Source organism: Vigna unguiculata, chromosome 3 (genome assembly GCF_037176805.1).
Source record: "Vigna unguiculata cultivar grain cowpea cultivar isolate G323 ecotype 2 chromosome 3, ASM3717680v1, whole genome shotgun sequence".
NCBI classification, from domain to species: Eukaryota; Viridiplantae; Streptophyta; class Magnoliopsida; order Fabales; family Fabaceae; genus Vigna; species Vigna unguiculata.
Window position 1 is genome coordinate 41,433,845 of NC_140794.1, and position 16,355 is coordinate 41,450,199.

A 16,355-nucleotide genomic window follows, 5' to 3' on the forward strand; every position below is an offset into this window, starting at 1 on the left:
AATTACTTACGTCTAATATTGAGAGTAATGATATTATTAATATACTAATATATTACGCACTAATATTATTAAATGTTTTTATATTAAATTACTTTTAAAAAATTATTTTACAAAATACTTTTAAATGTATAAAAAAAAATTCTATTAAATCAATCAAATTGTCTATAAATTTTTCACTTATTTTTCTTCAAAACAAAACATTAAAAATAGAAATGTTTAGTTTTATTTAGTATCTTCTTGGTAGCCTGAGCTGCAATTTCCATTTATGGAGAATTCACTTTCCCGACATAACTTACGTTATTATTTCTATAATCAGGGAATAACGATGGTAAACTATGAAAATTTATACCTCAACATAATAATTTCAGCAGAGTGTAAAGTGATACGCCTAAAATAAAACAGAAATCATAATATCCTAGGGATGATAAATATTGTAGATCCCATGTGGATAAAAAATTTAAAATAAATTTATTGTATTTAAGTGCATGCAAATTTTATTATATATATTATTTTGAGGGATTCAACTAAATTTAAAATTCACTTGTTATACTAAAAATAATTGGATTTGTCAAACATTGATAAACACAAAAAAATTATTGGTAAAACAAAGTTATCAATAGCTTATGTACAATACAAAATTTGTTAGTAAAATGTTCGAAGAATTCAAACAAAAAATTCATTATCAATTAATTTTACTCCAACATAATTAAAGTTGAAGCAGAAATTTTGACGTTTATTTTACCCACATTCATATTTTTGTTATTACTAAAAATTCTACATTGTCAACTGATTTCCTTAACTAAAATATTCATCGATAATTTAAAATTATAAAATTCGTCAAATAATGTAAAATTTTATTAACAAATTTTTTTTCATGTTGACAAATCTTATTTTACTGAATTTTTATTCATCGCTTAAATTTGGTCAATAATATAGTATTTTCTCATAGTATTAAGATTAAAAAAATTGTTCCTTTAGAAATTAAGGTTGGGAGGAGTTATAAAGTGGCTCAAGTTGGAAGGAAGGACGTTATTAATTCAATTTTTCCCACAAATTCTTAAGAATTATAAGGTTGGTTTGATAAATTTGAAAAAAAAAAGAAAAAGATGCGTAAGTTCAACTTTCCCATTATCAAAAAAATGTTAACAATTCAAATTTGAAAACAAAAAATGTAATTAAGATTGGGAGGTCAGGGTGTATTTGTTGCAAAGAGTTCTCATATTTAAAGGATCATTTGAATCGAAGAGATTTTAACTATATGTTGTAATAGAAGTGTCTCTAATAAGGGTGTGTGTGATTTTGAAATCACATTGGGTTTAAGTTGTACTAGGTGCTAAATGTTTGGTTTAATGGGGGCTTCCTCCTTCACCCCAATCATTTCTTCGGGCTTTTTCTCACAATGGTGTAATTTAGTTTTGCATTTACCAAACTGGTACAAATTTTTTTAAAATTCTAGCGAAGGGTAAGTCGTGTCAAAATGGCACGATTTCACAACGAAGAAGTCATGTCAAGATAATCCGATTTTAATTAAAATGAGCTGAAGTCGTGCCAACATGGAGAGACTTCTTTGTTGTTGAGAAGTTGTGCCAAGTCGAAACGACTTTAATTAAGTTCTAAGCAAAGTCGTGCCAAGATGAGAAGACTTCAGTATTAAATTGTAATGAAGAAGTCGTACCATATTGGGACGACTTCAATTAAGTTTCTAAGCAAAGTCGTGCCAATATGGAAACACTTCAACATTAAATTGTTAATGAATAAGTCATAACATATTAGAGAGACTTCAATGTTATATTGATAATGAAGAAGTCGTATCATATTCGGACGACTTTAGTTTGGCTAAATAAAAATTAAATATTTTTGTAGTGATATTAATTAGTTAAATAATAATGCATATAAGTAGTTAAAAATTTCATGATGATTTTGGTTTCTTATAATAGGGCGTGAAAGTTATCTATGAGAGCCTATGCCACAAGGAAGTCTTTTTCGTTGTCGTCTAAGTCTTATTTGATGGCTTTGAACTGGATCGTCATATCTTTATGTTGTTGTCTTTGGTTTATATCTTCCATCATTGTCTTCTTTTTGCAGAAGTATTAGTCATAGTAGAAGCAACTGCCCAAATAAATAGTAAAATTTTATTTTATGTAACTCTCGTAACTTCGGTTTACCGACTTTGTTGTTCACTTTTATTTTAATATATATCAACCAAAAAATTATTGGATCTCATATATTTGTTATTAAAAAACTCTTTTCTTTTTCTGTACCTTTGTATATCTTGTATAATTTATATATATACAATAAAAATTTTAACTTCTTTATATTTAATATTATCACAACCAAATATTTTTTTCTTTTTCTTTTTAACTTTTCTTTTTTTTTCTTTATTCGCTTTTATTTTACGTATGTGTTTTCAATATTAACAATGAAGACGTACCATTATGGCAAAACTTTCTTACTAATATGGTACGACTTATTCATTAATAATTTAATACGGAAGTCTTCCTAGACACGACTTTGCTTAGAAACTTAATTGAAGTCGTCTCAATATAGTACGACTTCTTCATTACAATTTAATACTGAAGTCTTTCCATATTCGCACGACTTTGCTTAGAAACTTAATTAAAGTGGTCTCAACTTGGCACGACTTCTCAACAACAAAGAAGTCTCTTCATGTTAGTACGACTTCCGTTCATTTTAATTAAAATCGACTTATCTTGACACGACTTTTTTATTATGAAATTATACCATTTTAGCATGACTTACCCTTCCTGGAATTTTAAAAATATTTGCACTACTTTGGTAAATGCAAAAGTAAATTACACCTTTGTGGGAAAAGAACCCATTTCTTCAACCCTACCAAACTTTTTAAAACTTCTCAATGACCTTTTGACTTTTATACCCTCTCAATTTAACACCTCACCAACCTGCACACATCAAACGGAATTAAAAAAAACACTTTTTTGAAGCTACCAAGTTTTGAAATTTGGTTGAAATTATCGGAATTAGAAATCCAAAAATGACCAGATTTTGAAATTCAAATAAAAAAATTACTGAATTTTTAAATCCGATATAAATAGTTACCCGGATTTCGATATATATATATATATATATATATATATATATATATATATATATATATATATATATATATATATATTATTTTGAAATCCGATACTTATATATTATTATTTTTTTATTTTTTATATAATGCATTAAAAAATAAAGAAAATTGAAAAAATAACTTTTAAATAAAATTAAAATTAATATATATATATATAATTTTATTTTCTCATATTTATTTTACACATAATACATTAAGAAAAATAAATAAAACTAAAAAATAAATAAATTAAAATTAACATTGTTTTTAATTTTTTAATTTATTTCTCTTAATAAATTATTTGAAAATAAAATTATATATATATATATATATATATATATATATATATATATATTGAAATTTGTTAATTATATTAATTGGATTTCGAAATCTGATAATTTTCTTAATTGAATTTGGAAATTTAATAATTTTCTTAATTAAATTTGGAAATCTAATCATTTTCTTAATTGAATTTGGAAATTCGATACTAATTAACCGAACTGGATTTCAATATCCAGTATTTATGTGTGAGGGGATGCTAGTCAAAAAGTTAAGGATCATTTAAGGTATTTTGAAAAAGTTTTAAGGTGCACAAGAAAAGTTAGAAGTTACAAGAAAAAACCCCTGATAAAAGTTGGTTTAGGAATTCCTGGGCCAACCAAAGTAAGTACATTGCAATGTATGGATGTTACTTTACTTTTATGTGAAGCTTTGATACAAAATATTGTGCTACTACTAGAAAGTATCTTAAGGTGCTTTGGATTAGTCTGCGAATTGAAGGTTAACGTTTTTCAAGAATAAAATAGGTAAAAGTGTGATGAAAGGACTTCTAGTGATCTAGAATTGTAAGAAAATGAAGTTAATCTTTTGAATGCTTGGGGTTGTCACTAAAGGAGAAATCTAAGGAAATCTCAATCCTAAGAACTGGTCGTGATGAAAATCAAAAAGAGGATATCAAAATCGAAGACATTTATCCTCTACAAGCTAGGTTCTTTTTTTTTTCGTTTGGACCAACTGAATTTGTTTCCGCTTCAAACTTCAATCACTGTCATTCATTTCATTGTCTAAATTCAATTTTCAAGTTCCGTTACTTCTAAATTCTTCTTCTTGTTTTGCATGGCAACAAGTGTCTTACCATGTTCCCTAGCACATCAATTATATTTTAACACCGAAAAGCTATTTCACACTTCACTGCACAAATCTCTTCATCTTCTCCTTCGCATTCGTCTTTCTCTCCTCTTCCACGTTCTCCTTTTTCTCTTCTTCTTCGTTCTTTCCTTCTTCTTTTTCACGTTCTTCTTCACATGTTGCACCCACACTACAAATGATGGTTGAAGCATACACTACTCTGTCACGAGAAAATTAATATCACCTGCAATAATCTTTTCTTCAACAATTATCTTACTAGGAATCTCACCCTTAGAGTGTGACTTGGCTCACTCGGATTCGGCCAAGAAACTATTGTATAACTCACAACAGGTAGGTGGTGGCATAACCCACGTGAAAGGATACCAAATTTCCCTTTTTTCTTAAAAAAAATTGAAACAACACCAATTAGATATTGTACCATCCAGGGAATGGCCTGTTGGGAATAGTCCAAGTGTGAGTCAAAGTCCCACATTGGATATAATAGACAAAGTTAAACACTATATAAGAATAAAGACCCATAACAACATTGCCTTAAGGTTTTGGTGTAAAAGTGGTGTCTAAGATCTTATATGTGTAAGACTAATGTCATATAACCATTTGGAACCACAATCTCTCAATGACCATAACTATAATCATAACCAGAGTGACTCACCGAAGTGACTGATCGCATAACCATAACCAAGTGTAAAAGTGGTGTCTAAGATCTTATATGTGTAAGACTAATGTCATATAATAACCATATGGAACCACAATCTCTCAATGACCATAACTATAATTATAACCATATATGAAAAAATATATAACCTATCATGGCCGACCTCAATATGCTCATTTTAGGAAAGATAATTTGTTCTTGATTTTCATTTTCTTGAATTTCGAGACCGGAACATACATGTATACTTTAAAATGGTATTTTTGGAAAGATAACAAGTATAAAAACAAATTAATCGATATAAGTATTGACGCACACACCGAGTTCTTTGAACTCTCCGGTTTCTTGGGACTTGTTCTGTTTTAAAGTTTGATATGTTAGAATTTATATTTTCTTAGTTTGATTATTATTTATTTTGTGACTATATGAGTTTTCACTTAATCTTCTTATGTTTTAATCTTTTCTATTTTTGTTATTTAACTAGCTTTCGAATTAAACAGCCAAAGATGAAATTTAAAAAAAAAAATTAATGAATTATTGTGTTGCATGATGTACTTATACTTAATATCTAACATTTATATTCTCATGAGAATATATAGTAGAGTTGAAATGTGTAAAATATTCATGGTCATGTCTGGTGGGCGACTAATTGTGACTCCATACTTCATTCATCATAAAAAGTAAAGTTGATGACAGGGAATTGAAAATAAAACAAATCAAAAGATAACGCTATCAATCTAGGAAACTGAGGCTCTCTATCTCTAGCTAATAATAATTGTTCGTGTTTAAAAAATGAGACATATCATGCACCACAATAATTCATTAAAATTTGCTAGAAACGTCATAGACATGACAGTCAAATAAACTAAAAACGCTTGAAGGAAAGTTGTTTTTTAAATGTTATTTCACAGGAAAAAAAAAATAGAGGATTCTACTACACTTGATCTTAGACAAAGAAAAACAAGTGAGTTTCTATGAGATGGATGGATTCTTCTCCTTGTTCCCATTATTCATTAATGCTAACTGGATGGGCATCAGGGGCTGCGATAAAAAAAATATTCATGGATATGGAAGCATTGACGAAAATTATTGGGGTGTGAATGTGATAGCATTAATCTCCACATCATTCTTCCTTCCTCATTCAATTGTTGCCTTCAAATTGCAGCAACGATTCTGAAGAAGAAGCAGAGGGAAGAAATGAGTACCCTCATTCTCTTCATCCTCCTTTCAACGCTCACTGTAAGAATATATACTTCTCCTTCACTCTCACTGCTTCATCGTCATCACCATCTTTAACATCTAACATCGCAAATGCAGGTTGCTTACGGTGGGGGGAACTCAGCAGATCAAAACCCCTTCACGCCAAAGGCTTACGTCTCACGTTATTGGGACAGACACGTTCGCAACACCCTCTCAAAACCATCCTTCCTTCTCTCCAAAGCCTCTCCACTCACCGCCGCCGACACTGCCTCCTTCACCAACCTCGCCGCCACCAACACCCTCTCCACTCGCTTGCCGGACTTCTGCTCCGCCGCGCACCTTCTCTGCTTCCCGGATGTCCGTCCAAGCCTCGAAAAACACACCAAAGACGTGAATTTTCAATTCTACCAAGACGCCCAGAACTTCACCAACTATGGCACCAGTCGACCCAGCGGAACCGACTCCTTCAAAAACTACGCCACCACCTTCTTCAGTCGACCCATGAACGATTTCCGGCGGTACAGCCGCCGCTCCGCCGGCCACGTTGACCGCTTCCACAACTACGGTAACGACACCAACGACATCTACGAAAACTTCAACACCTACGGAACTTCCGCTGCCGGCGGCAGTGGCGAGTTCAAACACTACGCTACTCGAGCAAACTTCCCCGAACTGCAATTCACTGCCTACTCCGACAGAAGCGGAGGGAGGACGCAGTCGTTCTCCAGCTACAGCGAGGACGGCAACTCTGGTGGCCAGAATTTCACCAGCTACGGCAAGGACTCCGCCGGCGCCGGTAACGAGTTTTTAAGCTATGGGACAAAGGCCAACGTTGCCGCGTCTAGTTTCGCGAACTACGGGTCGAAAGGCACCGGTTCCAACGATACGTTCACGAACTATGGCGTGCTGATGAACGTTCCTGAAGAGACTTTCCAAAGCTACGCAGACGGAACTGTTGGTGGGTCGGAGAGTTTTTCAAACTATAGGGTACAGGCTAACGTGGGTGACGACTCCTTCCAATCCTATGCTAAGAACACCAAAGAAGGGACCCAAGTTAACTTCAATAACTACGCCATTTCTGCCAACCCAAGTTCCGACACTTTCAAAGGCTACGCTGAAGGAGCCGAAGGGGATTATAAAGTTGGCTTCACCGGCTACGGCGTTAACACCAACGCTACCTTTAAGGATTACGCCAAAGAGGGTGTTTCTTTCGCTTCTTACAACACCTCTTCCTCTTCTTCAAGTATTGGTGGCAGTTTGGTGAAAAGGTGGGTTGAACCGGGTAAGTTCTTTCGCGAGAGCATGCTGAAGGAAGGAAGCGTGATGGCCATGCCAGACATAAGAGATAAAATGCCCCAAAGATCATTTCTACCTCGCTCTATTCTGCTGAAATTGCCCTTCTCTTCTTCAAAGATTGAGGAGCTGAAGAGCGTGTTCAAGGTGTCTGATAACTCCTCCATGGAGAAGATGATGATGGATTCTTTGGGTGAGTGCGAGAGAGCACCCAGCGTCGGAGAGATCAAACGTTGTGTGGGCTCTGTCGAGGATATGATTGATTTTGCAACCTCTGTTTTGGGCCATAATGTCGGGGTTTGGACCACTCAGAACGTAAACGGGTTCAGTAAGAATGTAATGGTGGGTCGGGTCAAAGGAATGAACGCTGGCAAGGTAACCAAATCCGTCTCCTGTCACCAGAGCTTGTTCCCTTATCTACTTTACTACTGTCACTCCGTTCCTAAGGTTCGGGTCTACGAAGCGGATCTATTGGATCCAGAATCCAAGGCGAAGATTAACCAGGGTGTTGCTATATGTCACTTGGACACCACTGCATGGAGCCCCACCCACGGTGCATTTGTGGCTCTTGGATCGGGTCCGGGTAAAATTGAAGTATGTCACTGGATCTTTGAGAATGATATGACTTGGACCATTGCTGACTGATTGAGGAAAGTAGTATTGGTTCGCAACGGTGGCTAATTTTAAAGTGAAAGCAAGAATTTGTTTTTATCGGATTTGAAATTAGAGAAAATCCGTCTTTAATAAAAACAGTGATTTATATGACGAATGGTTAGACAGAAAAGAATTTTGGTTCTTATCAACCAAAGATATAGAGATAATTGATGTAATTTACCATGAGTAATGTTACATGTAAACTACAATTTTTGTTCTGCGTCTACTTAACGCCACTCAAATTATATTATTAATTTTAAATATAAAATAGCTTAAAGGAATTAAATAGAAAAGTAAATATAATAGGTTCTTTTAAGGGTTGAATAGGTGTAGAAAAATTAAAAGGTGTTCATCTATCATTTTCCGTTTACCATTTTGTAATATATTAAGTATTATATTTAGAAATAGAATGATAATTGTTTTTCCTCTTGCTTTCTTTTCTTTTTACGTAACTATAAACAAAACATATCAATGTTTTGCATGGATGGCATTGAGTAGAGAAGATATCTATGAAGGGAGAATTTGCTTTTGTGGCTAATACCAAAGGAAAACCTGAAGGTAATAGTAGTTATTAAAAAAGTCTTTTGATGGAAAGAGAAGAAAAGAAGAAAGGCAAGGATAAAAATTAAGACAAAGGAAAAAAAAGAAGGAAGAAGATAAAAACAAAATAGGAGGTAGGAAAGAAAAGTTTCCATCTTGAAATCATTAGAAAAATACAAGTCTTATAGAAAATTACTATTGTGTTAAGCTAAAGTCTAGTTTAGGATTTGCAACCAACTTGGTAACAGAGAAAAATTTTTAATAAACAAGACAAAGAAACAAGGATAACAAACCCAAATCGTTAACCATTAAGAACAAATTGAGAAACATTCAATTCAAAATACTAAAAAAAATCTGGGCTTTTTTATTCTTGTTTTATTTTTCTATAACTTTTTTAAAATTAAAAATGGAAGTTAAATTTATTATGGAGAAGGATCGTTTATAATTTTTATTTTTATTTTTTGAAAAAGGGAATCTGCATAAAGTGTGGAAGAAGAATAGAGAGGCAGGAATACATGCACGATGATGCATGATGATGGAAGAAAGAGAAGGAGAATGGTAAAGAAGAGCTTCTTGAACTGGAATGGTAATGGAAGAAGAAGAATGGGAATGTTAATAGAAGAAGGAGAATGATGAGGAAGAAGGAAAAGGAGAATGGTGATAAAGAGGTTCTTGAACGGTGAGGAGCTAATGGGGGAGGTCCGGCATTGCGCTCATGGAGGAGGAATGGTGGAGATTAGGTAATTAGGGTTTTTAATATAATTTAAAATTGAATTGAATGGTAGAATAGGGATATAAAATTTTATGGTAGTGCAGGAAAAGAAACAGGGAGGTGCCGGAAGAACCGCCCTTGTTGTATCGGGTATTTATCAAGTCTTTGTTTCTATTTTTCTTAGGGGCTTTGTTCTTGTAGGGGGCTTCTCCCTACACCTCCAAGAATCTCGTCTGTACCCCCAAAATCAATTTTATTCCCATAATTGTCCATGGTTAAATATAAATTTACTGTGTGTTTTTTACCCCATACCCCTGCACCCCCAAACCCTGACGCTGCACCCCCTAATAAAACCCCAAGAACGCATACCCCTGCACCACTGCACCCAAAAACAAACCCCAAGACAGAATCTGATTCCCTGCACCCATCATCAGGAATCTTTGACCTAGCCACTTCTCCCTCATTGTCCTCTTCTCCCACACAGCCTCCACACACTCTTCCTCAGTCTTCTCCGTTTGGTTTTCTCCCATTTGCTCTTCTCCCACTTTGGTCGCACACATCCTCCACCTCCACCACACAGTTCTTCTCTCGAGCGTGCACAACACAGTCTTCATCTCTGCTCCCTCCCTTTTCTGGTCTTCTCTTGCGCAACACCACAGACGCACCCGCATCTTCTCCAAGTAATGTTTTGAAATTTATAATTAATTTCAGGAATGTTGTCGGTTTATTTTAATTGATTTTTGCATCTTGGTTTCGTTTTAGGAGTGCACTTCCAGAATGGTGAAACGGAACACACTTGCTTTGTTTTTTTTTTTCCAATTGTTTGTGAAACGGCTTTTGTAAGCCGTGTGGGAAGTGAGAAACGGAATACACATTCCGTTTGGGCATTTTTTTTTTAAAATTGTTTGTGAAACGGCTTTTGTAAGCCGTGTGGGAAGGGAGAAACGGAATACACATTCCGTTTGGCATTTTTTTTTAAATTTAACTGAAACGGCTTTTGTAAGCCGTGTGGGGAGTGTATGAAACGGAATACACATTCCGTTTCATATTTTTTTTTTCAATTTTATTGAAACGGCTTTTGAATGCCGTGTCGGATGCGTATGAAACGGAATACGCATTCCGTTTTTTTTTTTTTTTTTTAATTTTGGTGAAACGGATTTTAGTATCCGTTTTGTGTTTTTTTTTGGTGTTTTTTTCGTGAAATCCAGTTACTTGTTGAATGTAATTAAAGGCTGAGTCTTTGGAGATTATGTGTGTGTGAAATGGAAAAAGAAAGAATGGTTAGAGAGGTATAAAGAAGAGAACACACGGTAGCTGGCATTAAAATGAGGTGATTCATGGTTGGTACTAATAACTATATGATTAACTTTAAACTGGTCCGTCACCAATTTAAGCATTAAATTCAACAAACATTTCTTCCAAGTCTAGCATGTAAAATTTACAAACCAGTAGAGGAAATTGCCTTCATCAGCATCAATAATTTACCTTTCCTATTATTAGACAGAAATTGCATTTGGTAACGGAATTTAAAATCATGTTGTTTATTTCATTTAGTTATTTTTCCAGGAAATTTATATTGGATTCTAATGTTTCAAACTTTGAATTACAGATATGGTTAGAACACGAGGAAATTTAGCTAGACGCGGTTCAAATGATGCACCAGAGAGTTCTAGACAGGGTGGTACACGGAAGAGACCCACAGCTTCGGCTCGTAGAAGGGGTCAGCATGAGGCTAATGTGGTTGAGGATGATATTGTTCAGAATGAGGTTTCTGACGTTCCTCGGGAGGACGAGCACGGCATTGATAACGATGGTGGAGGATTTCCTGGGGGTCCATATGATACATCTTTATTGACCCGGTACCAGGATCATGTTGCACGCATGATATGGGATGGTCAGGTCAGTAAGAAGTTTTTATATAGGTTTAATTTTGTTGTTGTTAAGTATTTTTAGTCTTTTTTGTTTCTTTTGTTAGGATCGAGTTGTGAAAGTGGTCTCTCATATTAAAAAGGTGAAGAAATTAGGACGTCCTCATCCTTCTGTTGCACCTTTTGTGTTAGCTTCTGGATTATCGCCTCTGTGCGATATTTTATATGAATATATCGATCTTGGGTTAGTATTGGGTTTCGTGGAGAGATGGCATCCCGAGACTAATACTTTTCATCTACCCATTGGGGAGATGACCATCACTTTGGATGACGTATGGTCACTTCTCCATCTTTCCATCAGTGGAAACTTTTGCTCCACTGAAAATCTTAAATATGAAGAGTCTGTTGAGATTTTGACGACACTTCTTGGTGTTGACCGGGCCATGGCTTGTGCGGAGCTTAATCAAAGTCGGGGTGCACAGGTCCGACTTAGCTGGTTGAGAGAGTTGTATGACAACTGTTGTGAAAACGAGCTATGGGAGTTTGCTGCACGTGCATATCTTTTGCACCTTGTAGGGTGCACGATATTTGCTAACAAAAGCGCGACCTATGTTCGTACACATTATCTCGAGCTATTTAGAGATCTCTCCAGATGTCGTACATATGGTTGGGGAGTTGCTGCTCTTGTCCACTTATATGAGCAGCTAGGAGATGCCAGCTTTGCAAATACAAAACAATTAGCTGGATATCTACCTCTTCTGCAGGTACCCATTTATATAACATTTTATTCTTTATTTCACTTGTTTTTAGTTTTATATGACAATGGTTAAATGAAATGTTATTTGATACAGGCTTGAATATATGAGCACTTCCCTACATTGGGAAGGAAGCAAGTACGGGATACATATGTGGAGACCGAACCCCGTGCTCTACGTTATGTCACTGGACGCGCCATTTTCGCTATAGCTGATGTTAGAGTCCAGTTGGATGGCTTGACATATGATGGGATGATTTGGAACCCATATGTAGCACATAGAGCTGCTCGACAACTTGTAACACATGGCATGTTTTCTGGCTTCCTGAGGGTTGGTACCCTCGTACACCGTCATATGCCGGAGCGTGTGTTGCGACAATTTGGCTTCATGCAGCCTATTCCACCGCCACCCAGTTCGCTTCCCATGGTGGACTTTGAGGCTATTGATGATCGGTGGAAGAAGCACGAGCAGTTTGTTGTACATCAAGTGGTCCAAGCACCAGCTCCTTTTTCATGTGCAGATGGATATTTGCAGTGGTTTAGGAGAGTCTCCCATCCATACATTTTACGTGGAGCTGAGGCGGACCGACCTAGCCTTGTCATTGTGCCCCGACTTCGTCAGAATTTGCCAGATGACATACCAGTTCAGAGGATGTCACCGTCATCATCTTCCAGTGGTTTATTGGTATGTTATAAATTTAGTTGTTCGTTTTATTAATAACTTTTAATATTTGACATTAACTTGTTATTATCACAGGGTCTCGTAAAACGCATTGTAGGCGGTCTTCAGCGGATGATAGACTGTAGAGACGTTACTGAGGGCACAGTTGCTTGGGATCGCACTCGTGAGTTATTGTAGATGGCTCAAGAAGGCGTTGAAGAGGAAGAGAGTAGAGGAGGACGTAGAGTTCGAGGCCGACGACCATCTACGTCTGGATAGTCCATTTACTATTTATTTGTATTTGATGTTAGAATTTTTATATTAAGATATTTCATCTATATATTGTTTTTTATATTAAGTTATTTAATGTTAGCAATGAGGCCAAAATATATCCGTCCCTTGGCCAAAGGAGTTAGAATTTAATATATTGGTAAAATAAATACAAACAACAACAGTCAAATACTTAATACAATCAACAAATATCAGTCTTCCATGAAATCTACATAACTACGATCCACTACGTGTAAATCTAGGAATGCTTGCATCCTATCTCTATAAAATGATGCCCAACCTTTTGCCTTTGGGTAACAGTTGCTAGATGATATGATATCCACTGTTGGTAATGGACAACCTTCTTGTAGACGAACCTGTAAATACGTAATTAGTGAATAGAGATATAAAGTTCTTTATCAAAATAATATATATATATATAAACATATATACCTGCACAAAATGAGAACTGTAAACATGTCCAATACAAATTAGTCGATGTTGACTTTGCGAAATAGGTAGGGATGTACGAAGTGGAAATATCGTCAAATTCTGAACTGACGACAAGCAGACGAGGATTACATTATACCGATTAGCAATCGCATACCCCATGTCTGGTATAGTCATCCACTTGTCTCGATTAGCCTGCATATAATTTAATTAGATTATACTAAAACAATATGATAAAAAACTTTTAATACATAAATTTCAACATTGGTGTGTAGAAGTCATACCCCTGATGGTGAGTGAACTAGCAAAGACTTTCTCAGTTCTTCCAGACGATCATAGCCTTCAACTAATGTTGCGTATTCATCTCGCCATTGACTAAGTTCTTTGTATAGGTCATGTCTGATTAGAGGCCACGACTCCTCACCCATACCCAACAATGCAGCAATGCATCTATATCCACAATGACCGTCCGCAACAACATCGACAACATCGAGTATATAAGGATGGAAAACAGGATTGAACTGTTCTAGCATGGGTATTACTTTCTCTTCAATTACACATTTGCTCTTCAGCTTGTTTTCTGTTTTTGCAACACATGTGTCTTGTCTTGAGGACTCAATGAAGGCGTCCACATGCTCAAAATAGGAGGGATCACGTTTGGTTGACTTCTTTGATCTATGACTTTTAGCTGCACCTTTCGTCTTAACTTTACTTGGTGGTGGTAACATCGATGTCATGGAAGGGCAAACTATGTCGAGTAATTTATGTTTTATGCTCACTTTTCCTGCAATATCAACTTCTTTAAAAAGATTAAGCAGTAGATCAACTTCCCTTTGAATAGATAATTGCCCTTCAGATTGTGAAGACGAGACATTGGAGAAGCTCAACCTAGTCCACATCACATGAATTTCTTGGAGAGGAATAATCCCAGGATCATATCGTGCTAATTCACACGCACATGGTAGACCATAAGTTTGTCTGAGAATGCAGCCATAAAGACTACTATCGAATCCAATCTTTTTTACTCTTTCCAACTCTGGAGCAAGGAGTTCTAAGGCACATCTAGAAATATTTCCCACTAATCTTCTATAACTCAATGCCTTGTAAGAGTCACTGATCAGATTTAAACTTCTTTCAAAAGACGCCTTATGAAACGGATTTTGTATTCCGTTTCCTATAAATTATGAATTCCAAACAATCCCTTCAAACAAATTCCATTTACAAACTTATGGGTATGAAGGCTAACCTGGATTGACGGAAATACCACTTGGAGGAGCTAACGCAGTTACTCAGAACAACTTCCTTCAAAGAATCAACCTTCAATCACAATAATAATCACAATAATCCATACTTAGTGTCACACAATAAACAAAACAATAATCAAATGCATAGACAGAATAAATCAAAGTCATACAATACAAACCTCTTCGAGGGACCACCACAGATAGAATGAACGAACGAAGACAGAGGGACCACTGCAGAGAATGAAGGACTGAAGAAGCACGAATGAGAGGGACCACTGCAGAGAAGGACTGAAGAAGCACGAATGAATGGATGATGGAGAACAAACAGAGTACAAGGAACGTATAGTAACGTTTTGGGGGTGCAGGGACGTTGACGCAGTAAATGAAATTTACTGCGTCCGTACCCACTTTCACCCATTCTCACATGATATTAAATAAGGGCAGACACGTAAATTTTGGAGGTACAGGAGATTTCTTGGAGGTGCAGGGAGAAGGCGTCGTTCTTGTATCTTCTAGTATTTCTTCTGCACCTCCAAAAGTTTTAAGAATTTCAAAAATATTCTTTGACCATTCAAGAGAAGCTACATAAATCATACTTCTAAAATTGTTTTCGAATATCAATTTCTGAAAGTCAAAATACATAACTAGAAATCAATTTTCGAAAGTTAAAATATATTACCGGAAATTGACTTCTGGAAGTCAAAATATATAACCGGAAGTCAAAATATATTACCAAAAGTATAAAATATAAAATAAAAAATAAAATAAAAAATAAAATAAAAAAATAATAATGTGTATATATATATATATATATATATATACAAATGGGTTTTTAAAATTTATTTTATTTAAAAATGTTATATTTTTATTTTAAATAAAAATTAATATATATATATATATATGTAAATTAATTATTTATTTCTAAGTTATATATTAAACAAATTAATAAAACATAAAATTATAAACTAAAAAAATAATTAAAATTTTAAAGAAATTAAACAGTAAATAAAATTAATAAGGGTTAAATATGTTTTTGGTCCCTCAAGTTTCAGTGAATTTTGGAATTAGTCCCTCATCACAACTTTATACCAATTTAGTCATTCATCTTTCAAAATACGTAAATTTAGTCCTTTTAACCAAATTTTGTTAGATTGATTTGACGTTTCAAGCACATTTCATGATAGTATTTAAGTTAACATTGAAGCAAAAATGTGTCAAACAGTGTAAATAATTTAAATATTATCATGAAATGCGCTTGAAACGTTAGATAAACTTAACAAAATTTGGTTAAAAGGACTAGATTCATGCATTTTGAAAGATGAAGGACTAAATTGGTCAAAAGTTTTGATGAGGGACTAATTCCAAATTTCGCTAAAACTTGAGGGACCAAAAACATATTTAACCCAATTAATAAAAACAGAATATATTTTTCATTTTTCGTTTTTTTTATTTAAAGTTTAATAATATTTTTGTTTTATTTATTTTTCAGTACATTAAAGAAAAAATAAAATTATATACATAGATATTAATATTTTATTTTATTTTTCAAATATATATTAAGAAATATGAAAACATAAAAAATAAATAAAATAAAAAATAATGAAATAAAAAAACATTTAAAATTTAGAAAACATAAACTTTAAATAAAATTAAAAATAGTTAAAACAGAATTAATATTTTTTTAATATAAAGTTTAAGTATTTTTAATTTATTTTATTTCTTAAGTATTTTTAATATATATTTAAAAAATTTTATATATATATATATATGACTTTTTTATATAATGAATTAAAAATAATTAAACTAGAAAA

General features: G+C 34.2%; 2 protein-coding genes across 2 annotated transcripts; one reads left to right on the forward strand and one right to left on the reverse strand.

The window, feature by feature from the left end:
• Positions 1-5,755: 5,755 nt before the first annotated feature.
• LOC114179219 (polygalacturonase non-catalytic subunit AroGP2-like) lies at positions 5,756-8,263 on the forward strand. The gene is made up of 2 exons (XM_028065479.2): positions 5,756-6,137; positions 6,216-8,263. The coding sequence occupies exons 1-2, from the start codon at positions 6,096-6,098 to the stop codon at positions 8,034-8,036; spliced, it is 1,863 nt and encodes a 620-aa protein (XP_027921280.2). The 5' UTR covers positions 5,756-6,095; the 3' UTR covers positions 8,037-8,263.
• A 4,799-nt stretch (positions 8,264-13,062) lies between these two features.
• On the reverse strand, positions 13,063-14,962 carry LOC114175438 (uncharacterized). Its single transcript, XM_028060196.2, has 6 exons — positions 14,949-14,962; positions 14,724-14,832; positions 14,547-14,617; positions 13,585-14,413; positions 13,304-13,495; positions 13,063-13,227 (listed from the first exon to the last, which is right to left on the reverse strand). The coding sequence occupies exons 1-6, from the start codon at positions 14,960-14,962 to the stop codon at positions 13,063-13,065; spliced, it is 1,380 nt and encodes a 459-aa protein (XP_027915997.2).
• Positions 14,963-16,355: the final 1,393 nt, after the last annotated feature.

Excerpts from the sequence above, each read along its gene's own strand:
- LOC114179219 (XM_028065479.2), top strand. The coding sequence starts at position 6,096 with ATGAGTACCCTCATTCTCTTCATCCTCCTTTCAACGCTCACT. Across the intron at positions 6,138-6,215 it reads TCCTCCTTTCAACGCTCACT|GTTGCTTACGGTGGGGGGAA; the intron begins GTAAGAATATAT and ends TCGCAAATGCAG.
- LOC114175438 (XM_028060196.2), bottom strand. Across the intron at positions 14,414-14,546 it reads TGGTATTTCCGTCAATCCAG|TGACTCTTACAAGGCATTGA; the intron begins GTTAGCCTTCAT and ends AAATCTGATCAG. Across the intron at positions 13,496-13,584 it reads TAGTTCACTCACCATCAGGG|GCTAATCGAGACAAGTGGAT; the intron begins GTATGACTTCTA and ends AATTATATGCAG.